General features: G+C 39.7%; 1 protein-coding gene across 1 annotated transcript; it reads left to right on the forward strand.

The window, feature by feature from the left end:
* Positions 1-7,731: 7,731 nt before the first annotated feature.
* On the forward strand, positions 7,732-23,383 carry SRGN (serglycin). Its single transcript, XM_010852203.1, has 3 exons — positions 7,732-7,899; positions 17,320-17,467; positions 22,494-23,383. The coding sequence occupies exons 1-3, from the start codon at positions 7,827-7,829 to the stop codon at positions 22,723-22,725; spliced, it is 453 nt and encodes a 150-aa protein (XP_010850505.1). The 5' UTR covers positions 7,732-7,826; the 3' UTR covers positions 22,726-23,383.
* Positions 23,384-24,088: the final 705 nt, after the last annotated feature.

Genomic DNA, 24,088 nt, shown 5'->3' on the forward strand with positions numbered 1-24,088 from the left:
CTTGATGCAAGCCCTACAAGTCCAACAGTGTGGTTTTGAACAGAGATAGATTGAGCAAGCTCTTGCTTGCCCCTAACGGTCTATCCCATCCCACTAACCCCATCCTCCGCCTCTGCTTGTCTTGAGGATTAAAATCTAAAATAAGTTTATTAATGGTTATCATCCTCTATTAAAATGCAAATGTTGGGATAATACCTTCATTGAGTATCACCTGAGACTAAGGCAGTTGAGATAGAGATAAAGATGGTAAGTAGAATGTCTTTTTGGGTTCTGTTTGGAAGCTCTGGGAAGTAGCATTGTAGGAAAGTGAGCAGTGATAGGAAAGCCTTGCAGAGCTAATTCTGCAGTGTCCTGCTCTTTAATGAGCCCTTCTAGCACAAGTCACTTAGCTCTAGTGGGAACCTCATTAGCCAAAAGACAGCATCTATGAGAATGAGAGCAGACACTAACATTCTGAGCAACCTTGGGTTTATATTTTTTTTAGGTGCATGAATCTGAATTTAAAACTATATCCCTTAAAATAGGAATTTTGCAGACTTGACCTACTCATCCATTCCTAGCAGCCCAGAAGAAGGAGAGACCACCTCTTTTCCCCTGGGGAAATGCTCTTTGATTCCATTCAAGGAGATTTCAGTTTGGTCTTTAGAGTAGGATGTGCTTTGGCAAAGGCTAATGTGATTTCTCTCTTTATCTGTCCTTTTCTTCATTCTGTTGTTTTAGGGTAAATTTGTACATCTTTCCTCCAATTCATTATTTGAAGAGGGTCTCATTTTCCTATTTCCAAGTCCTTGGAAAGAGTGAAAGAGACCTCATTTCCACCCCCATGTTGTTGGTGTTTAGTTGCTAAGTCATGTCCAGCTCTTTTGAGACCCCATGGACTGTAACCCTCCAGGTTTCTCTGTCCATGGGATTCTTGTCCCAGGCAAGAATACTGGAGTGGGTTGCCATTTCCTTCTCCAGGGGATCTTCCTGACCCAGGGATCTAACCCTGTGTCTCCTGCATTGCACGCAGATTCTTTACCACTGAGCCACCAGGGAAGCCCCCACCCCCATGAGCTGGTAGCATTATTATCTCTGTGGATATTCTAAAATCCGAAAAGAAACTCTTCTTGTTTCATCTGTGATGGTATTGGACTATTTACCTAACTCACAAATGTTCTTTCCCCTCAGCCTCCCTGACTGCTACTTTCCCTATCTGTGGTGTTCCTGGGGCCTCCCAGGTGGCATTAGCGGTATAGAACCTGCCTGCCAATGCAGGAGACATAAGAGATGTGAGTTTGATCTCTGGGTTGGGGAGATCCACTGCAGAAGGAAATGGCTACCCACTCCAGTATTCTTGCCTGGAGAATCCCATGGACAGAGGACCCTGGGGGTTACAGTCCATAGTGTCTCAAAGAGTTGGATGTGACTGAAGCGACTTAGCGCATGGTATTCCCAGCAACATTGCCTTGAGGAAATCAGGCAATTCCTGAGAGCTGATCTCTGACTCAGCTTCTTTAGTCTCACTGTGTCTCAAGGGAGGTTATCCAAAGAATGCTTGCCACTAAAAGTGTTGGTTTGTTTTAAGATAACTTGTCAATGACCAAAATATTTTTATTGTGTTTTCCTTGATTACTAAGATGATCCATAATTTTATTCTACAAAATTTGGCATAGTTTACAAAGAATAAAGAAGAAACATTTGTCATCTTGCTGTCTAGAAAATACCACTGTTAACTTTTTGGTAAGCAATAGTTATTTGAGCCCATTATATTCTGCTGCCGCTGCTGCTAAGTCGCTTCAGTTGTGTCCGACTCTGTGCGACCCCATAGACGGTGGCCCACCAGACTCCCCCGTCCCTGGGATTCTCCAGGCAAGAACACTGGAGTGGGTTGCCATTTCCTTCTCCAATGCATGAAAGGGAAAAGTGAAAGTGAAGTCGCTCAGTCGTGTCCGACTCTTCAGGACCCCATGGTCTGCAGCCTACCAGGCTCCTCCATCCATGGGATTTTCCAGGCAAGAATACTGGAGTGGGGTGCCATTGCCTTCTCCAATTATATTCTACACCAGTCAAAACTATATCCCTGGAATAATCAAGATGTGAAGACAAGACTAGCACATACAACAAAATAGAAGTATTCAATACAGATTTCATTCATTTATCCATTCATTCATTGCCTTATGGGAAAATACAGAAACATGGTAACCTCATCTAGAAGTTCGGTCTACTTGGGCATGTATGTCATCAAATAAAGGTCATTAAATGCAGTGCATAGTGTTGAGGTCAGAAGAGCAACTATTCCAGCAGTAGATTCTGTCTCTTTGGATGGAGGGTAGGCAGTTTCTTTTCATTCTTTAGGGGGGATTAAAAGTTAAGGTTTCCCATGACGAAAACCTTTACTTATCTCAATGTAGTAACTGTGACCAAATGGTGAAGCTTCTAAAAAGCATTTAACTAAGAGATTTTGTTCATTTTCATGTTTGTAACAAAAACAAGCTCCCCACCCCAACTCCTGCAAAAAAGAAAAAAATGAGCCTAGAGTTTGGGAAAAAAATAACCAACTAAAATGTAGTAACATTATCGGCAAATGTGGTCAGCCTCAAGAGGATTGAAATCAACAGGCCGTTGAAGATCTGGTTTATGTCCTGTGGTTACAAATTAAGGGGCAAGAATTTCTCTCTTCCTTAGTGACCAATAACCTTAAATATAATTGCAGGTGAGTGAGTGGAACTTCAGTATCTGTGTATTTTGGGGAGTAGGAGTGAGGTTGGGTTGTGAAGCCTAGAAAATATTATCACTGAACTTGGGAACTTGGATAGTTTGTTAGCTCAGAGCATTCAGGTGGTGAATTGATAGATTGGTGATAGAATTGACTGGAATCAAGTTAGTTCTGGAGACATGTTAGGTCTGGAGACACTTGTGAGGCCAGGTAGTGCCACAGGTTAAGGTGCAAAATAAAAGCCATAAGAGGAGATAAGCAGGACCCCAGTGAGCAAGAAAGTGGTGTATGCTACTTTGAATTGCCAAAGGCAGGACATAGAAGAGGTACTCTGGATGGAAGGTGATAAGGGATTTGTACTTTCCTGTGAGCCCCTTTTGCCATCCCTCAGCCGCCCACTTTTCCATAGTAGGCATTTATTAATTTCTAACAAGGAAATATAATTTAACAAAGATATAAAAATAATTTAGAATAGTATTGATAGTATGTCTTGGGAAAACATAAGACTTAAGTCAAATAAAGACCTTCTTTCTTGATTCATTTTCAAAGGGTCTTATTCCCCCTAATCATGTGTCCATTCCCATTCCCTCACATCTGAAATATTTTCTAAGAGATTTGTTTCCCATATTTTTGATCCCTGTGAAAATATTCCCAAGAAAAGTAACATATCCCCCTGTTCCTGGTTATTTATATCAACAATATTCAACAAGTTCTACTGCAACTTTCGGTTCTTCAAAGCCCTGTAATTTTGGAATTGGAACATCATATTCTACTAGACTCTAGTTAGTATTTGAGAAGTTCTTTTATGCCTCTTTTTAAAAATAGAATGTATTTTTTAGGGCGGTTTTAGATTCATAGCAAAGTTGAGCAGAAGTTATGGCGATTTCCTACCTACCCTCTGTCCCTTTGTTTTTCTGCTTTTTTAATTGGAGGACAATCGCTTTACAATGTTGTGTTAGTTTCTGCTGTACAACCACATGCATCAGCCATAAGTATACATACATCTCCTGCCTCTTGAGCCTCCCTCCCCACTCCACCCCCCATCCCACTCCTCTAGGTCATCACAGCACCAAGCTGAGCTCCCTGTGTTGTATAGCAACTTCCCACTAGCCCGCTATGTTACACATGGTAATGTATATGTGGCAGTGCTACTCTTTCAGTCCATTCATCCCACCCTCTCCTTCCTCTGCTGTGTGCATAAGTCCATTCTCTACGTCTGCATCTCTATTCCTACCCTGCAAATAGGTCCATCGGTACCATTTGTTTTTCTTCTTGTCAAATTATAGACCAAACCCTGGGGGGCAGGAGAGCCTTTCCCTCCCTTATTCCCAGTTCAAGATTAAAACAGCCAAGTTCCAAAGCTTATATACTTGGCAACACCTAGGGCAGCTTCTGGAGTAGGATTGTGGAAACCTTCAACAAGGGGGCACCTGCTCCTGGGAAGCTGGATATGTGGTGTCAGTGATGAGAAGGAAGGATCAAGGAAAAGAGCTGCTGGAGATGCCTGTGCCCTCTCTGAGGGCACTCATCCTGTGGGTGCCCATCCACAGATACTTGGTGAGAGGTCTGAGGACACAATGAGCTGCTCCTGTTGTACCAGAAGCATCCAGATACTTTTCTGTCTTAGCTACAGTCTCCCCATGCACTGAAGGGAGGGGAGGGGAGAATGAGAGTAGAACTGAAAGAATGGGAAATTCAAAGGATGACGGAGATCTAAGAATAAAAATATGCTTTTTAAAGAAAAGAATTTTTTTTTCTGCAAAGCCCTATTTTTACTCAGGAGATGTTTTCTTATTTATGTGGATTCCAAAAAGATAAAGACACCTTTTTAAAAGGTTGATTTTTTAAAAGGTGTTTTATTATGGAAATTCTAAAAACATTTTACGGTAGGGAGACTAGTATGATGAGCCCCCACTTTTCCCATTGCTCATCTTCAAAAGCAATCATCAGCCCACTGATATACCTCTCTTATCCCCTCTCCTCAAACTGGATTATTTAGAAACAAATCCCAATCATTTTATCATTCTAAACAGGAACATTTCAGTACATACCTCTAAAAAGAAGACTAAAAGGAAGACTTCTGATGATTACAGATCTTAATCTTGTTGCTTCCTTGTTCATCCTCTGTCACTGGACTATGAAGTAGGAAATCTGAGTTCTGACCTGGTATTGACACTTGCCAGCTGTGTGACCAGCTGCAAGTCACATAACCTTTCTGGACTTGTGCTTTTCCCATCTGAGTGGGTGAGGTAGGTGATTTCTAAGGTCTCTTCCAGTTCTAGAAATCAAAAGTTCATGAAAAATCACTCTTTTATCCTCCAGAAACATAATGCAGATTTGCTACAGTATCTATTTCCTGTTTTCTTGGGTGGCGGGAGTGCCCAGTTCAGAGTCAAGACCTTCTCAGTGAAGAGCCAAGAAAGTCCCAGAGGCTGCTGAGTGGCAGAATCTTTAACTTGGAGTTTTTGAAAAGAACTGAGCCCTGGAGCTGTCCCTTGGGACAGTTTTGTGCTGCCTTCAGTATCTCCTCTGACAACCTCAATTTGTCTTAAAACAGCATCACTTTGTTGTAACAAGTGTTCTGCTGAGTTGTGATGCTAGGAAAGTTCAAGTGCTCCAGACTCCCCTTTTCCAAAGACCACCCAGATACCAATAGCTAGTGAAAGATAGTGTTTGTATTGCTCTGGAATGGGGTGGGGGTTAGTTACACTTTAAGACAACAAGGAACTGTTCCAGGATGACTCTTAAGGCATAAAGATACTCATTTTAGAGGTAAATCAAGTAAAGTAGGTGCATTTAAGGTTGCCTGGTGAGGGGCTCCCCTGGTGGCTCAGTGGTAAAGAATCTGCCTGCTAATGCAAGAGACAACGGGTTCGGGTTCGAGGTTTATCGGGGAAGATGCCACATGCCGCAGGGCAGCCTGTGTGCTGCAATTACTGAAGCCCGCATGCCGAGAGCCTGTGCTCTGCAAGAGAAGCCACTGCAATGAGAAGCTTGTGTGCTGCAACAAAGAGTAGTCCCCGCTCGCCGCAGTGAGAGAAAAGCCCTCACAGCAACAAAGACCCAGCATGGTCAAAATTAAATAAATACATAAATAAACATTAAAAAGAAGAACTCCATTAAAAAAAAAAAAGGTTGCCTGGTGAATGAAGGATTAAATGGAATGGAATTTGTCTTTTGTAGAGGTTGAGGTTTAGGGAAAGATAGGGGTCCTTTTTGACTAACGGAGGACGCTTTGGGCAAGAAGACCATACCCAACCCACAGGACCACTGCCAACACGACTCTCAGAGTCATGAGCTCTCATGGGTGCCCCTCATTGGTGTCCCACATCATCCTTAGAACTAGAATGATGGGCACGCAAGGAGTACGTGGCCTAGCATCTCTCATCTGGTCAGTGAGCTCAGACCCAGGACTTGTGGCTTCTGCAGGCATGTGTCCTGCTCTTGCACAGCTTGAAGAGGACTAGGGAACTGAAGCCGGGGGACGACTATTTGGAAAAAGAAACTTGGTTGTCAGTGTAGCAGAAACAGGGCAAATGCTAATGAATATTGTGAATACTTAAAAAAAAAAATTACTAAAACCTAGAGAATAAAAAAAAATACTCAAGAGGAAAAAGGCTCCAAAATTACCATTTTAAAGCACAAGCTCTAATCAGATCTGAGAACTTACTGAAAGGGGACTTATTAAAGCTATTGACAGGGATTATTGTTTTGGTGCCAGGGTTTTAAATTGGGGGATAGACTTAAAAGGGGCCAAAGATGAGGGTTGTTATTTCAATCTGAAACTAGTATTCCACGGTGGGGAACTCACTGGATTTGAGAGTCTGGGGGTTGTTTACTGCACTTGGAGTTGTCCCTGGACACATTTCCAGCTGGTTCTGAGGAGGGTCAAAATGTGCATGCTTTGCAGCCTTTGTGGACTTGCACCACAGCTGCTCAGCGATTAGTCTGAGGCCCCTCCTTGGCAGGAAATGGTAAAGGAATCAGCAGGAAGCCAAGAACAAGGGAAGGGAAACTCCTCCCTCCTGTCAAAGGACAGGCCAGAGGGAGGATGAAAATGGAAAGTGGGCATTGCATTAGACATGCATTTCAACATTAGACATGTTGAAATGGAGAGAGTGTGTGTTTCAAGGGCAAGAGTGTGTGATAAACTGTTGTGTTATTATGTGACTTTATTATGGAGCCTGTACCTTGTGTTCCTCAGGCTTCAGTCAGCATATGATCCCCAGGATATGGGGGAGATGCTATTCTTTTACTTTGTTTTGTGTTTTCTGAGGTCCAGCAGCCCATTGACAGGAAAGCCTCCCCTTGTTTCTGATTTCTGGCTTATTCAAGGCCAGAGCACCTGAAAGTCAAGTTGAAAATTTTTACCAGGAGGAAACAACAAAACAAAAACAGAGTATAAATGGAATCAAATCATAAGAAATGTTCGGTGTGAAGGAGCAGAGGACTGCAAAATCATTTTTGTGTTTTACCCAGTTCTTCATAATCAAAAATCCTCACTAGATTCTTGAGGCAGAGGGAGAGCTGGTGGTCCAGTGAGAGAAACTGAATCTGATAAGAAGAAACCAGTTATCTGAAATCCAACAACACTTTCTTGTAGATTAGAACTCAGCTTTGAAGTTTCACTTGTTATGCTTGGCTCTGTGAGTTATGCTACCCATGATGAAAAATAAAATCAAGAATATTTTACTTTGAAGGACCTCAGTGATGAAAAGGCAACATCCAACTCTCTTATCTCATCAGCTGTGCAGTGGGCTAGCAAACTTGTGTTTAGATTGTTACCTGAAGAAAGAAAAAACAAAGTGTCCTGAATGCTGATTCTACTGTTTCAGTGGGAAACAATTTCTAACAGGCAAGTGTCAAACAACAAAACTTTTGAGAAAGCAGACCTGGGGAGAGTTCACTGCAGTTTCATAACGGGTATGAAACTGCCTTTTTCTTTTTTTTCTAAATCTTTCTGGGGTTGATGTGGATCTCTTTCTATTTGTTCAGGAAACTGTGACGTGTGTTCTGGGCAGGGTTTGAGGTTTTGGAACCTTTTCAAAAAGGGACAGAGAGCACCCGGCTACACTTCCCTGCTGTGAGGTTGGTGTGTGAGTGGTGGAGCTGAAGCAAGTTGGTCACCATGCAGGTGCTCCTCCAGTGTGCTAGGCTTGTTCTGGCTCTTGCCTTCATCCTGTTTTCATCTTCAGTTCAAGGTAAGACCCAGTAATCTTGTCACCTTATAATGTTGTATGCCCCAGGGTCCACACAAATGATTATAGTCACTCTAAGGCATAGAATATAGTATATTATGGGAAAGTAGGCCGAGAAAAAAAAAGAGAATTTGGGGTAGCTGAACTCCTTAGAGTGAAGTTGGTTAAGTTTGGTACCAAAAAAAAAAAAGTTAAACTCTGAGGCAGCTACGGCCTTGTAAGTTCGTAAAATGATTGAAATGTATTATTTTATTGTCAGGTGAAAATGGCCTACAAATTTTTAAAGGTTCAAGAAAGGAATAGAGAAAATGGTTTAACCTCTATGTGCCCACATCTATCCCAAGTTTTAATAATTAGTGATGTTATAATTATTTTGACACTGGGAAATACTATTTTTAAAATCAGAGTAAATTTACTTGTATTTTCTCTTTTAAAAACCTGGTTCTAAGTGAAAATTCAATTACGTTTAGACACAGCTAATGAATACCCTCTCAGATTTTAAAGAAAGGCCAAAGAATTTTAGTAATTGTGTCGTTGCTCAGAGAAACAGCATATTTGGAAAATTCTTGTTAGGTCTATCTTTTAGGATTGTTTAGTCAGAATGAAACAACTTAAAAACCTTTAATGACTAAGAAAATGAAAATGATCAGTTTGTAAGAAAAACACAGTTTCTTCTCCTTTGGTAAATAAGGGATTATAGTCATGGCCTGATAAGTAGAAGGGAGAATTTATAGTAGAAAAACACTAAGTTCCTCCGCATCGTAAAGGAAATATTGAGTCATAGTGATGCACACATCTAGATACGTTTCTTCGAGGTGACTTCTAGTTGTCTTGTTTTTACTTCTGGTGGAAATGAAATTGTACACATAACCTCAGATACATTCATTATATATTGGAAATTTATAAAATCACTTTCTTCTTGTTATACAATTATTGAAGAAAAACCAGCAAATAATGTTGATGAAAACTTTCCATTAATCTATTTATTTTTTTAAAGGATAAAACATTGTCGATTGTAAGGAACAGGCTTTACTCCGATCTTTCAGGGAAAACCTTCAGCCAATGAAATAATTCCCTAATGTGTTCTGACAAGATCCAGGCAGTCAAGTCCGTGTTTGTAGAGCGGACCTGAGTGACCTGTTGGTGTTGGGTCTTCTCTGACCAGAGCTTGATGAATCTTTACATCTTCAAAATCTCCCAGAAATGTCACATTTCCCACTAAGATTCAATAGGGAAAACTAAAAACAAAACTGTTCTTTGTATAATAGGTATTTTCCAGAAAGTAGTGAAGAAACCGTTATAAAATTTTATAAAGTACTAATATTTATGCCATCACTAGGTACGTTTTGCTCTGTGTTGGGAAGGGAACCAAAAATGAGAGAATGAATAGACTGAAAAACTAGGGAGTTTCCAAAGGAGAAGTGCAGTTGGTATTGGAATTAAGGGTTTGTGCCTACATTTGAATAAGAAGGGAAATAGACGCCCACCCACTGGCTCTGTGTGTGTGTGTGTGTGTGTGCGCGCACGCGTGACATCAACTCAAGGCTGCGAAGAGGTCTCTATTTCATAATATTCTATGTGATGCCAGATATGATTCTGTAGCCCTCTTTCCCCACTTAAAAATACTTTTTTTTCTTAACCCATTGATTTAACGGAATGCTCAATTCCACTAGGCTTTTGGCTTGTTTTTACTGAAACGAAACATCTCAGGTTACTGTATTAATTTGCTAGGGCTGCCATAACAAAGTACCACAGGCTGGGTGGCTTAAACAACAGGAATTTATTTCCTTACAGTTCTGGAGACTAGAAGTTCAAGATCAAAGTGTCGGCTGGGTTAGTTTCATCCTGAAGATTTTCTCCTCGGCTTGTAGATAGCCATCTTATCTCTGTCTTCACATGGTCCTTTATGTGTTTCTGTGTCCTGGTCTCCTCTTCTTATAAGGACAACAGCCATACTGGATTAGGGCTCACCCATGTAAACTCATTATATCTCAACTATCTCTTTTAAGTCCCTATCTCCAAATACAGTCCTATTCTGAGGTATTAGGGGTTAGCACTTCAATACATTGAGTTGGAGTGACACAATTCAGTCCACATCAGTGACTATAAGTGAAGCTGAAATAAAAACATGCTATAAAAGTCCATCTATCAAGTGCAAAGAGTCGGAAGTTTGGCAAGGTGTGGGAGACCCTGGAGAGGACAGATGGCTAATCAATTTAATGTAGAGCTCCAGGAGATTACTGATGAGGCCTGTGAATCCCAAATTCTTTTATTAACTCTCTTTTTCAAAGATGCCCATAAAGAAGGAAAATGGAAAATCCATGAGCAGGTGTAGCCGGGGGGTCATTGCCAGACCCTATGTCCACTCTACACTGCCTCTGAGTTCACAATAATATTGATTCCACCAGTGTTCACTGCTGTTCAATTGTAAAGTGATTTAGCATCCATTCTCAGGTAAATGGTCATCACATTCCCTGTGAGGAGGAATTAATACCAATTTATAGAGACGAAAACTGGATCTTAGATTCATTATCTCATTTCCTCTTTACATCAACCTCTTGCAAAAAATGCGTGAGACTTGCCCTAGACCCATTACAACTAATTAATGGCAGAGCTGGTCACCTGATTTCAAGTTCAAATTAACTTTCTACGGCAATTTAGCTGTTTCCTAGGTGGAGTAGAGATTGTCTTTATTTAAAACAACCTTGCTTTGACTACAGCTCTTACTACAAAAACCACTGAGTTGAGGGACAGAGAGGGAGAAATTGAAAGTAAACTTGGAACTTTTTATAGCTTGTCAAAAAAACACACAAGGGTGAGCTGATTGGCCAGGAGGAAGCAGCTCCAACTTAGATAGTGGTGTCTGTTTGGATGCCACTAAACAATGAATGAAAATGGTCTTTTTTCTCCCCTAACACGGCAATTTTAAAGTTTTTCTAACAAACCCGCAGCAAGTCTCCATTAAGAATAGGAAATTAGTAAACTGTGATGACGTTGGGGAAATATTGATACTACAATGTAAAAAGATCCAGAGAGATTACTGGGGTAAGTTATTTGCCCAGTGTCAGAGGTTTATTTTTATAAATGGTAATATTTATTCATAGAAAGTGTTTTGCTAAAGTAGAACTAGTAGACTCTGTGTATGAGATGAAGACAGAGACACAGAGAGAAAGGACAGGGGTAGGCAGTGAGGGAAGTGATTCCAAATAAAAAACATTCTTCTTCCTTGCATCCACTACAGAATTAACTAGGAGACCTGTAAGTGGGACCTCTTAGGAAGATCATTTTTCTGTCCATGAGCATGTTTCCTCTTATGTTTTAAATTACGGTAATCACAAGACACTTCTCTCAAGCAGAAGAGAATCAAGATACTCCCACACATTGCGGGGTTGGAACTGTCGAATTTTCACATCCTGCCAACACTCTTGAATAAATATATCAGGAACTTGGTATCTGTAACCATGTTCTTTATTTTAAAGCAGATTTAAGATCCCCAGTCTGTGTTAATCATTTTGTAATGTGTAATAATGGAGGATCACTATGTTATGCATCTGAAACAAATATAGTGTTATAGGCCAGTCATACTTAAAAAGAAACCCACCTCATATTGTTTTATTTATATAAAATGTCCAATTTGGTAAAAAATACAGAGACAAAAAGTAGATTGATTACTGGTTACTTAGGGATGAGACACATAAGATACAGGAGTTGGATAGCTAAAGGACAGAGGATTTCTCTGTGATGATAAAATTGTTTTAAATTTGTGCACATACCTATGAACATGCTTAAAAAACCCCCACTGAAATGTACATATTAGAAAAGTGAATTGTGTGCTGGGTTAAATATGTTAAATACCAATAAAACTTTTTAAAATTAAAACAAATGAAGTAAAATCATCAGTCTCAAGTTGTTGTTTAGTCGCTAAGTCGTGTCTGATCCTTTGTGACCCCATGGACTGTAGTCTGTCAGGCTCCTCTGTCCATAGGATTTCCCAGGCAAGAATACTGTGGGTAGTCATTTCCTTCTCCAGAGGATCTTTCTGACCCAGGGATCAAACCTGTGTCTCCTGCATTGTAGGATTCCTTACTGCTGAACCACCAGGGAAGCCCCAATCTCAAATTAGATAAACATTTTTTTGGAGAAGATGGACTTCTCCTTTTGATTTCTTATAAATTTTGGAACATCTTTATTGAGACAGAGTTCATATACCATACAATTCACCCATTTAAAGTGTACATCAATGGTTTTTTAGTATATTCACAGATATGTGCAACCATCACCATAGTCAATTTTAGAACATTTTCATTACCCAAAAAAGGAAATCCCTCTTGGGGATTTCCCTGGTTAAGACTCCACACTTCCAGTGCAGGGGGCATGGGTTCGATCCCTGGTCAGGGAATTAAGATCCTACGTGCTGTGCCGTGCAGCTAATAATAATAAAAGTTGGAAAGAAATGTCTTGCCTTAAAGAGAATTTTCACATTCTATCTCTCAAAAAAAGAGGCTTGTTATAAATTTTAAAAGCTAAGATGCCAAACTCTAGAAAGAATTTGTATTTTAGTTTTCTAATTTATCAAAGTTGTGGTTTTTTAGCTAGTGAAAAGATACACTCTTTCACTTGGATTCTTCTTCGTAAACTATTAGTTTTACTTTTGTGTTTAACTTCCTGTCTATGCAGGCACTTTGTTGGTGTGATACTCAGTCATCATTGGCAGTAGAGGAGAATGTCTAGACCTGCTCTATCCAAAATGCTGGCCAGGAGCCTCGTGTGGCTACTAAGCACTTGAAATGTGTTAAATGTGGCAAGTCCAAACAGACCTGGTATAAGTGCAAAACGTACACCCGATTTAAAATCCTAGTATGAAAAAAAGTGTAAAATATCCATTAACAACTTACATTGTTTGTTGGATATGTTGGTTTAAGCAAAATGTTTTAAAATTAAGGTCACATTTCTTTTTTACTTTTTAAAATATGACTGTCCTAATATTGAAAATTTCATACATGTACAGATGGTTCCTCTTGTTTCTACTGGACTGCAGTGGTCTAGATGGCATAGGGTGTGAAGACATTGCCCTCTGCTGGAGGAGATGTTGAATTTTCACCCGACTTCACATGATGAAGCTTCTAAGCAGCAATTCATTAGATGGCAAAGTTCTTCAAGAAAGAATCAGAGAGGGAGAAAGAGCTAAAATGTATTAAATACCTACCATACACAAAGGCTTGTGCTAGATGTGTCACCTACTTCTATCTTGTTTAAACTGGAACTCTTTGAAAATGAAAGCTGCTCAGTCCTGTCTGACTCTTTGCGACCCCATAAACTATACAGTCAGGCCATGGAATTCTCCAGGCCAGAATACTGGAGTGGGTAGCCTTTCCCTTCTCCAGGGGATCTTCCCGACCCAGGGATAAAACCGAGGTCTCTTGCACTTTAGGCAATTTCTTTACCAGCTGAGCCACCAGGGAAGCCCAAGAATACTGGTGTGGGTAGCCTATCCCTTCTCCAGTAGATCTTCCCAACCCAGGAATCAAACCTGAGTCTCCTGCATTGCAGGTGGATTCTTTACCAGCTGAGCTACCAGGAACTCTTTGGGATACTATTATTCCCATTTCAAAGATGAGAAATTGAGAATCAGAGAGGTGCTCAATGGTGGGACAGGAATTTAAATTTGGTTTATCTCTATCAGAGATAGGTCAATAGGTCGTTGTCATCCTCTTCATCACAGAAACTAGCATTTAAAGAGCTCTGACCATGGTGCCAGGTACTGTTCTAAGAACCTAATATTTGTATCTTATTATGACATCTATTACTGTCCACATTTTATGGATGAGGAAACTGAGGTACAGGGAGGTTACAGTTATATAGCTAGTAAGGGTTGGCCATTGTGATGTCATCTGGCAACCTTACCTTCAGCCTCTAAGCGGTGACAAAGCTAAGCCATTCTGGATGACTAGTGTCCCAGACCAGAAATTTGTAAGCTATATATTCAGGAAATATGGGAAAGAGTACAACAGAGTAGTAGTCCTAAAAGAAAGAAAAAAATGAAAGCAAGACAGAAAGAAAGAAGAAAAACAATGGGAGAACATTTCTACATTAGAGTCTTTGCTTTGTTTATATTTTAAAAGAATATTGTTTATTACAGTGATTTAGAAAACAAAGTGAGAAAAAAATCACCAGAGCCTACCACTACAGCTATTTCTGTGTATTTCCTCCCATCCCCCATATCTATATATGTAGTTGTATTAACAACTGTTATGCATAGAATGGCATTCTGCTATTTTTAACTCATTTTTTAATATAAATTTTCCTATGATGCTATGTAGTCTTTTCCATAGCTACTACTTTTTTCCCATTTGGTTAATATTCTCTCATATTAATGCCTCATAATTAATCTCAGAGTTTTCTCTTGTTTTGATTAGTAATTTAGTTAGTTAGTTTTCCTATTTTATTGAACAGCATCATGAATTCTTTATATGTTCCCCTCCATATATATGTATATCTTAATGAAACCTAATAAAGCTATATTTATAAAATTAATCAGAAATATTAACTAGGACAAAGTTGAGTATAAATAGACATAATAGAGGTTCATAAGGAAAGAGAACATTTTGCAAAATTCTGTGGGTCTGCAGTCTTTTAGGAACAAAGTCCTTGGCCATCCCATTTAGATATAAAGTGAATTTGACCTTGGTAGAGGCTCCCCTTTTCAACCTCTGATAGTTGAGAAGGGAAACAACTTGTGCATACTTTCTGAGAAATACTGACACCCAGAAGGAAAGAAAACTCTAAAATTTATAGTCTCTAGGGGTTTGGGTAATGAGATTAGGAGTAATTTTTTTTTCTTTGTTTGCTACATTTTTCAAAGTTTTAAGGAATATCTAAATAAACTCTCCACTTTTAGGAGAGAGTACTATAAAAGGTAGAGAGCCCTCTAGACCCAGAGTTAAAGTCAGAAAACTTTTGACAAGTAGCTGTATGAGTCCATTTACATAAAATCTAGAAAATGCAAACTAATTTATAATGACAGAAAGAAGACTGATGATTGAGGGGGTTTGGGGGGAGTCAGGAGAAGGGAGGGAGAAGGGCAGGATCACAGAGGGGCACAAGAAAACTCTGGGGGATGTTGGATATGTTCATACCCTTGATTGTGGTGTGCTGTATCCACTTGTCGAAACATTAGATTGTACACTTTAAATATGCACAGCTGTTGAATGTCAAATCCACCTTAATAAAGCTATTAAAAATAAAAATAATTAATTTTGAAAGATAATACATAAGTATAACTCACGAATCTGAAAGTTCAAAAGGATATGCAGTGAAAAGTCAGTGTTCTTCCTTCCACTCTCTTCTAGCCACCAATTCCCTCCACTAACATGATCAGTTTGTTGGGTATCTTTTAAGAGGTGTTCTGTGCATGTAAGCTTGTATGTAAATAAATTCCAAAAAACCACAACACACACAAATGGTTAACACACAATGCATAGTGTTCTTTACTTTTTTTAACCTTGGAGGGAGTTCCCTCGAAGTCCAGTGGTTAAGACTCCATGCTTTAACTACTGAGGACATGTTCAAATCTCTGTTCGGGGAACTAAATTCTTGCAAGTCACATAGCATGGCCAAAAATATATATATATGTACACACACACACACACACACATACATATACATATATGTACTATGTATACACACACACTTGGAGATTATTATATATCAGTACCCAGAGAACTGCCACATTATTTTAATAGCTGCATAGTATTGTAGGCTGCACCTTAATTCATTAACATTTAATTTTATAGTCTTTGGTACTGCAAAAAATATTGCAGTGATTATCCACAACACTGTTCTTCATTTTATTTTGTTTTCTTAAATATGTGTTATCAATTGCATCTCAATCTGTACAGAGCAATAATGTACTGGGCTTTCAAACTCTTGCAGGAAGTGGGACCCCTTCCACGGCCTAAGAGTGGATTCTTGTCTAACACTCAGAAATAAATTGTCCAAGAAGACACATGTACTGAGAAAGCAAGAGACTTTATTGGGAAGGGACACCTGGGCAGAGAGCAGCAGGGTAGGGCACCCAGGAGAACTGCTTTTCCATGTAATTCGCAGTCTCAGGTTTTTGGTAATGTGGTTAGTTTTCAGGTTGTCTCTGGCTAGTTATTCTGACTCAGGGTCTTTCCTGGTAGCATGCACATCACTCAGTTAAGATGGATTCTAGTGAGGAGGATTCTGGGAGGTTTGTAGGACATATGGACTGTCATCTCCTCTTTCTTTTTGACCTTTCCTAAATGCTTCCGCGTGGTAGCTTGTTAGTCTGCATTCTTTACCAGGACCTCCTACTGTATGATAGATAACTTGAGCAAGTGCTAACGATGGTGCTTGGCCAGGACAAGGTAGCTTTAGTCTGTGGTGCCCCTAACAAAATCTCCTTTTCTGCTTTTCAGGAGTTTTAGATGTGCTCCTTCATGTTAGGTGATGATTAGCTGTACTTGTGTGAATCAAATATGTACTTGAGGTTGGGGAGGAGACGATCCTTCGGCAGGGTAGTGAAGTATTTCTCACCACCAGGGCTCCATCCTTGCTAAACTGAGGAATAAAATTTATTTTGTAAATTAATAAGCGATCTCCTATATAACCTCTTAACACAGGATATGGAGCCTTTATGTAGAAATTAAAAGAGGCTGTGAAAGCCCAGCTTTGGTGAACAGAAGAGCCTCGACTTTTGAAATCTCTGACTAGATGTGAGGCCAAAGAAAGAGGTTATGTTTTTAATCTGCTTTTCATTCTCAAGAATACCACATGGCCCCAAAGAATTAGGGTTCTGTAATATCTCAGGACTATTTGGTACATTTCTTAACCTTTCTGAACATAATTTGACTCCTCTCTATCAGAAGAGGCAGACTTCGGGGTCAAATAGAAGGTTGAATTCTGGGTGCTTAGTATCTGTGCAGCCTCAGTTTTCCTTTGTATAAAATGGAAATAATAGTACAGAGACAATAATAGTTAATATTATTAGGCGTTTATTTACTGTGTGCCTGGCACTATGTTAAGATCTTTACATGCATTTTCTCAGTTAATTTTTGTGACCAGCTTATTAAAAAGAGATACTCTTAGTACCTGAGTTTTCTGGTGGGTACTTGGGGAAGTGAAGGTTTCACAGGTCACCAGTAGCAGAGGCAGCTAACTGCCAAAGCCTATTCTAATGTGAAACTCTAGGCCACTTTGCACAGGTGTAGTGTGAGAAGCATAAACTATGTATAAAGGGCTGGGAAACAGTGGGTGCTCCTGTTATATTAGGTCATAAAACCTGTCCACACCTTACCTACCAAATTTAAAATCAATTTAATTAAAAATTTCTTAGGGAAAGAGTGATTAGAAGCTGTGTAAGAGATACTTATTGACCATGCGGTTTCCTTGTTTGGGCAGGTTCTCCCGTGCAGAGAGCCAGGTACCAGTGCAATCCTGACAGTCCTGACAGTAATTCTGCAAACTGCATTGAAGAAAAGGGAACAGCGTTTGATATACTTCGAGGTGAATCCAGCAGAATCCCGCCTCCAAGGACTGACATTTCCCGGTAAGTGGACTTTCTTGATTTTACTTTTGTCAACCTCTGTTGAGATCTTGGCATGGAGGTAGAAGGGTTGCCCAGAGTGTTTTCTTTAGGCTCTTGCTTCCATGGTTCAGTTTTCACTGCATAGTACAGGGTAAAACTGTAGTGTACTTACTGGTATATGAGATGTACAAGAATACATGACTCACACTTTCGCAAGGTCTTTTTCTGGTGGCAGAAACAAAAATTGAATACTTTTCACCAATAGGTATTGAAAATAATTGAACATTATTTTATTAATGTAAATAGAGCATATTATATATTAAAATCCAGTACAAGTCTATCACCTGAGTGGATAAACAAAATGTGACATATACATAAAGTATAATATTATTTGACCATAAGAAAGAAGTACTGATAAATGCTGCAACATGGCTGAATCTGGAAAACATTATGCAAAGTAAAGAGAACCAGACATAAAAAGCCACATATTATATGATTCCATTTATATGAAGTGTACAGAAATAGGCAAAACCCACAGAAAATAGAGTGGTTGTCAAGGACTGTGGGGGAAGGAGGAATAAAGAGTGACTGCCATTACTGCTGCTAAGTCACTTCAGTAGTGTCTGACTCTGTGCGACCCCATAGACGGCAGCCCACCAGGCTCCCCCGTCCCTGGGATTCTCCAGGCAAGAGTACTGGAGTGGGGTGCCATTGCCTTCTCTGGTGACTGCCATTAGGTACAGAATTTTTGAGGGGTAATAAAAATGTTCTGTTTAGATAGCAGTGATAAAAAAAAAAGAAATTAGGGGAAGGAAGAATAAGTCCCCGTCACTCATAAAAAAGAAAGCCATACCTCTTCTTGATCAAATAAAACCTGCCTTATACTTGCAAAAAGGATCCAATAGGAATTCATAAGTAACAAAAAATTGTATTAGAGCCCATTATTTCACTGAATATCAAAGTTACATGTGGCAAAAATATATTATGAAAAGAATTATCATAAAAGTTTTAATATTCAGGCTTAAATAGAAAATCACTCTCCTGGGACTTCCCTGGTGGTCCAGTAAGAATCCTCCTGCCAATGCAGGGGACACGGGTTCAATCCCTAGTCCAGGAACTGAGATCCCACATGCCGCAGAGCAACTAAGCCTGTCAGCCACAACTACTGAGCCCATGTGCTCTAGAGCCTGTGCTTTGCAATAAGAGAGGCCACTGAAGTGAGAAGCCTGCACACGGCAACTGGAGAATAGCCCAAGAGAGTGGTTTTCTGCTCACTGCCAGTAGAGAAAGCCCACTCACAGCAACAAAGACCCAGCATGGCCAATAATAAATCTTTTTTAAAAAAACGAAGTGAATCAGTGATGAAAATAGCCAAATCTGAGCATCTGAAGATCTCCTAGTCTACCTGATGTATGATCTCTGTAGTTCTGAGAAGCAAAGAATAATTGAAAATAAGGTGTGCATGTGTGTAAAAGTAACAATGGATAACTGAGGACTTACAGGTGAGTGAGTGAGAATTGGCTGCAGGTGTGTGTGTATAAAAGGCTGATCAGTTCTGAGCAATGACGAAAAGGTTTTACTACAGACCTTTATAAAGATTTCTACACTTGATCTGAGCTCTAAATTAAAGAAAAAAATAATAAATAAAAGAAAATCACCCTTCTTAAAGCCACATAAGTCATTGTGCCCAAACCAGGTAAGCCTATTATCACTTTGGGAATGCTGGCAACCCCCTTCATTACTGAAATTATATCATCACCATCCTCACAATACAACTCTGCAAGCCTGTGCTTCTGTTTTAATTCTCCAGCACAAAGTTTGAACCTGATGTTACAACTTCCTCCATTATTTTAAGTCATGGATTTCAATACTAATCATTTAATCTAAAATATTAGAGGAATAACCTAAATCCTCCACAACAGCTATTTTATACTATTTCTTCCCTCCTCAAATCTCCATAATCTTCCACACTCTTTGACATAAATTGTAGCAATATTTTTTCTGGATCTGTGTCTCATGGCAAAGGAAACAGAAGCAAAAGTAAGCAAATGGGACCTAACTAAACATAAAAGATTTTGCACAGCAAAGGAAACCATTGACAAAACAAAGAGATGACCTACTGAAATGGGAGAAAATATTTACAAATGATATGACTGATAAGGGGTTAATATCTAAAATATATAAACAGCTCACATGACTCAACAAACAACCTGAAAAGTGGGCCGAAGATCTGAACAGACATTTTCCCAAAGAAGAATGCGCAACACACACATGAAAAGATGCTCAACATCACTAATCACTAGAGAAACGCAACTAAAACCCACACAAAATATCACCTCACACCTGTCAGAAAGGCTGCCATCGAAAAGACCACAATTAAAAAATGTTGGTGATGATGTAGGAAAAGAGAACTCCTGTACACTGTTAGTGGGAATGTAAATTGGTGCAATCACTGTAGAAAACTCAGAAAACTAGAAATGGAATTGCCATATACTCCTGCAATTGCATTCTTAGATATTTGTCCAAAGGAAATGAAAATACTAATTTGAAAAGATATATGTACCCCAGTGTTCACAGCAGCATTATTTACGATAGCCAAGATGTGGAAGCAACCTAAGTGCCCATCAACAAGATGAATGGATGGAGACGATGTGATACACACACACACACACGGACACACATGTTGGAATACTACTCAGGCATAAAAATCCAAGATATTTTTCCCATTTGTAACAACATGGATGGACTTGGAGGGTATTATGCTTAGTGAAATAAGCCAGAGAAAGACAAATACTGCATATTACTTATATGTGGAATCTAAAAAAATAAAACAAATTCATGAATATAACAAAAAAGAGATACACAAATATAGAGCACAAACCAGTGGTTACCAATGGGGACAGGAAAGTGGGGAGAGGCAAGATAGGGGCAAGGGATTAAGAGGTACAAAATACTATGAATAAAACAATCTACAAAGATGTATTATATATAACAGGGAATATGGTCAATATTTTATAATAGGTATAAATAGAACATAACCTTTAAATAGTTTTTTAAACATCTGTATAATCTTCCCTTTTCTCGGCCAGTAACTTTCCTTCCTGTTCTGAAACTCCTGTCACCATGGATGCACAGCCTCTCCTTCTGTGTCAGTCTTGGACTCTTTTGCTCTCAGATGCATTTCTTCTCCTCCCCCATCCCTGCTCTGTATTGGGTGGAGGGATGAGGGCTGATCCCTGTAATCTGCATTTCTCATACTCCCAGATCTGTGGCTGAGTTTGGCCAATGGGATGCCCAGAAGGGAGACTGCTCAGCATGGGTGGCAGGGAGAGAGAAGTCTGTTTCTTCTCATTCCTGCCTTGGTGGCACCTCTGGCAAGGCTAACATCTCATACATGACTTCAGCTTCCACCAGTGCTCTTGGTCCCTGGGCTTAGGTAGTACCACTGCGTCTACTGTCCTTCTAGCCCAGGGAGAGCAGTGTTTTCTTGCTGTTGCTCATCTCTGGAGTTCCTCACTGTTCCCTATTTGGCTTTCCTTCTTTTCCATCTCATGTGTAAGCAATTCCCTATCTTAAATATTTAGATTAAGTTTCCTGATTGGACTCTGACTGTGGCAGCTTCGAAGGCCACCTTCCTTGTGCTGGGTATCTTATCTGATGCACCTTCTCCAGGACTTTAATTCTGCACTCCACCCTCTGAAGCCAGCATTAATCTGCAGATACTCTCTAGTATCACCTACTTTTAGGTAAAATCTTCTCTTTGATTCTGCTTCCTCTCCAGCTGTTGTCCCTTTCTCTGCTTACTGTCACCCCTCTCCTCTCCTCAACCCCTTCTGGTTCTACCTTCTACCCAGAGTGCTTGGTGGAAGCACTTACTTTTTTTCTTTTTCTCTTTTTATTTTTTGGCTGCTTGGCATGTGGGATCCAAGTTACCTGACCAGATTTCGAACCTGAGCTCTCAGCAGTGAAAGCTTGGAGTCCTAACCACTGAACCACTAGGGAATTCCCAGTTTAAGTTCTTTTTTATTTTCCTTCACACTGGCAAAAATTCTGAGGGAATTTAAAACTTTGTAAACATTTAAACTGGGATTCCCTGGTGGCTCAGTCTGTAGAGAATCCACCTGCAATGCAGGAGACCTGGGTTCGATCCCTGGGTTGGGAAGATCCCCTGATGGAGTATTCTTTCCTGGAGAATCCTCATGAATAGAGAAGCCTGGCGGACTACAGTCCACAGGGTCACAAAGAGTTGGACATAACTAAGCGACTGAGCACACACAAACTGAATTGTTAACATGTTGGTATATATAATTCTTGACTTGTTACAAAGAATTACCTAAGAGTGAGCTTTGTTGAAGTACTGTGAAGTTATTAGAAGTTTTGTAGAAATTTTAAATTAGGAAAAATATCATCTATCTATTGAGTGGGAGAAAGTATAAAAATGGGAACGTTTCTGTTAAAAAACAAAAGAAAGAAATTCCAAATATAGGATTGCCATGTTAGTGATAGCATTTTGTATCCATCTGCAATGAGCAGATGTGGAACTGATAAAGGCAATGAGTTAGTTACACTATGCTATGCTAAGTCACTTCAGTCGTGTCTGACTCTGTGTGACCCCATAGATGGCAGCCCACCAGGCTCCCCTGTCCCTGGGATTCTCCAGGCAAGAACACTGGAGTGGGTTGCCATTTCCTTCTCCAATGCATGAAAGTGAAAAGTGAAAGTGAAGTCGCTCAGTTGTGTCTGATTCTTAGCGACCCCATGGACTGCAGCCCACCAGGCTCCTCCATCCATGGGATTCTCCAGGCAAGAGTACTGGAGTGGGGTGCCATCGCCTTCTCTGTTAGTTACACTAAGTGTATGCAAACATGTGGAAAGGCTGACTTATTTTTTTGTTTCAAAGCATTAAATAACTGGAAACTTTTAACTTCTAATTTCAGCAACTGAGTCGCTACATTTACTTTCTTACCTTAAAAAATGTTTCATGATTATCTTTTTATGTCTCAAACTTTAATGGTTTTTTTCCCTCTTTTTTTCTGTCTTACTTCAGACTGATGAATTCCAAGAATTTGAATGAAGTCTTCCCTCTTTCTGAGGACATCTCAGGATCAGGTTCTGGAGCAGAATCTGGAAGTGGCTTCCTAAATGAAATAGAACAGGAATACCAACCAGTAGAAGAAAACGATGCTTTTTATTACACCTTTAGATCTAGGAAGAGAAATGTGCCCTCATACAACCAGGACTTGGGGCAGGATGGACCAGAAGAGGATTTTACTATATAAAAGAGAGGGTTTCCCATCTTCACACCAGGCGATGTATTTTGTATACCATGGTTAAATGATTAATTTGAGGACAAAAAGCTTTTTAGAAAACTTAAAACATCTGAAAGGGAAGTAAGTTTTATCATCTTTTTTTTCTCATGGATTCTTAAAGCCTCCTTTATCTATCCTGTTGTCCTGGAAAATACCTGCATTTCTTATGTATCATATTCAACAACATCACTATGAAATTAGCTAGACTCTCCATATCTTTAAATTTGCTTTAAAGAATAAATTATAGTGTTTTTAAAAAAATTAGTTGGAGAAACTAATTGAGAAGCACTATTTCATATCTAAGTCTTCATGAAGCTGACTCTGATTACGAAATCTAGAGATGCCTCTTTTTTGTGAAAAGACACAGACACAACATACCATGAATGTACAGAAGAGGTATTTAACATGTTTTACAGTATGAAGTTAACTGTTCTAATATCACCATCAAATGTGTTTGCGAGCTAGTGGATATTGCTTGCTTAGAAGTGTGATTGCTGCCACATTTAGAAACTCAACACCTAAATTAAAGCACAGTTGTGCTCTCAATACTTCATGTTGCGTTACCTTTTCCCCTGGATATCTATATATGTGCAAACAGTCTATTAAAGCAGAAGTATTATCAAAGGGTTACGCTGTCTGGGCTCTCTTTTGTTCATGAAAGGATTATTTTTGTTTAAATGTTTCTAGATTCTCATCAAGTGTAAATTTACTTTACAGTGAGACCACATTTTATAACTAGAATCAAATCCTATTAACTAGCAGATGAAGAAAACAATCATTATATAGAAAGAGGGTTATTCTTGTCCAAACACTTCCTCTTCTGGAAGGCTATACTGTACCCATCCCTGTTCCCCCTCGTTTTGAAAAGCCTGTCATGGATCCTGCACTATCTGGAGCCCCTCTTCAGAACTGATACCTTATTGAACTTAACCTCTGTGGAAGAGATGCACCTTGTCTAAGGCCACACCACCTCCCACAGCAGCCTTCACCCAATGCCTGGTCCATGTGGGATACCAGATTCCTCCCCTGAACTTGGAACAACTTGGCAGGGAAATCACAGATTCAGAATTCCCTGAGGATTTGGCTAAGGCTTTGTTGGGACTGCTTTGTAGCTCGGTTTCTTCTTTTACTTAGTCTTGCTTCCTTCTGTCCCCCCGAGAGAGCTCCCTTAGAAACTTTATGCACACTAGTTTTCATATCAATGTTTCTTCCATGGAGATTCCAACCTGAGAAAGTTGGTGCTAGGATGGGGAGAAAGCAGTTGCTAAAATGAGATTTTGCAGCTGGATCACCTACCGTCTTGGCTGGTAACAAGGACCCTATCCCTGGCTGT

The sequence above is a fragment of the Bison bison genome, unplaced genomic scaffold (genome assembly GCF_000754665.1).
Source record: "Bison bison bison isolate TAMUID 2011002044 unplaced genomic scaffold, Bison_UMD1.0 scf7180017864309, whole genome shotgun sequence".
Taxonomy (NCBI): Eukaryota; Metazoa; Chordata; class Mammalia; order Artiodactyla; family Bovidae; genus Bison; species Bison bison.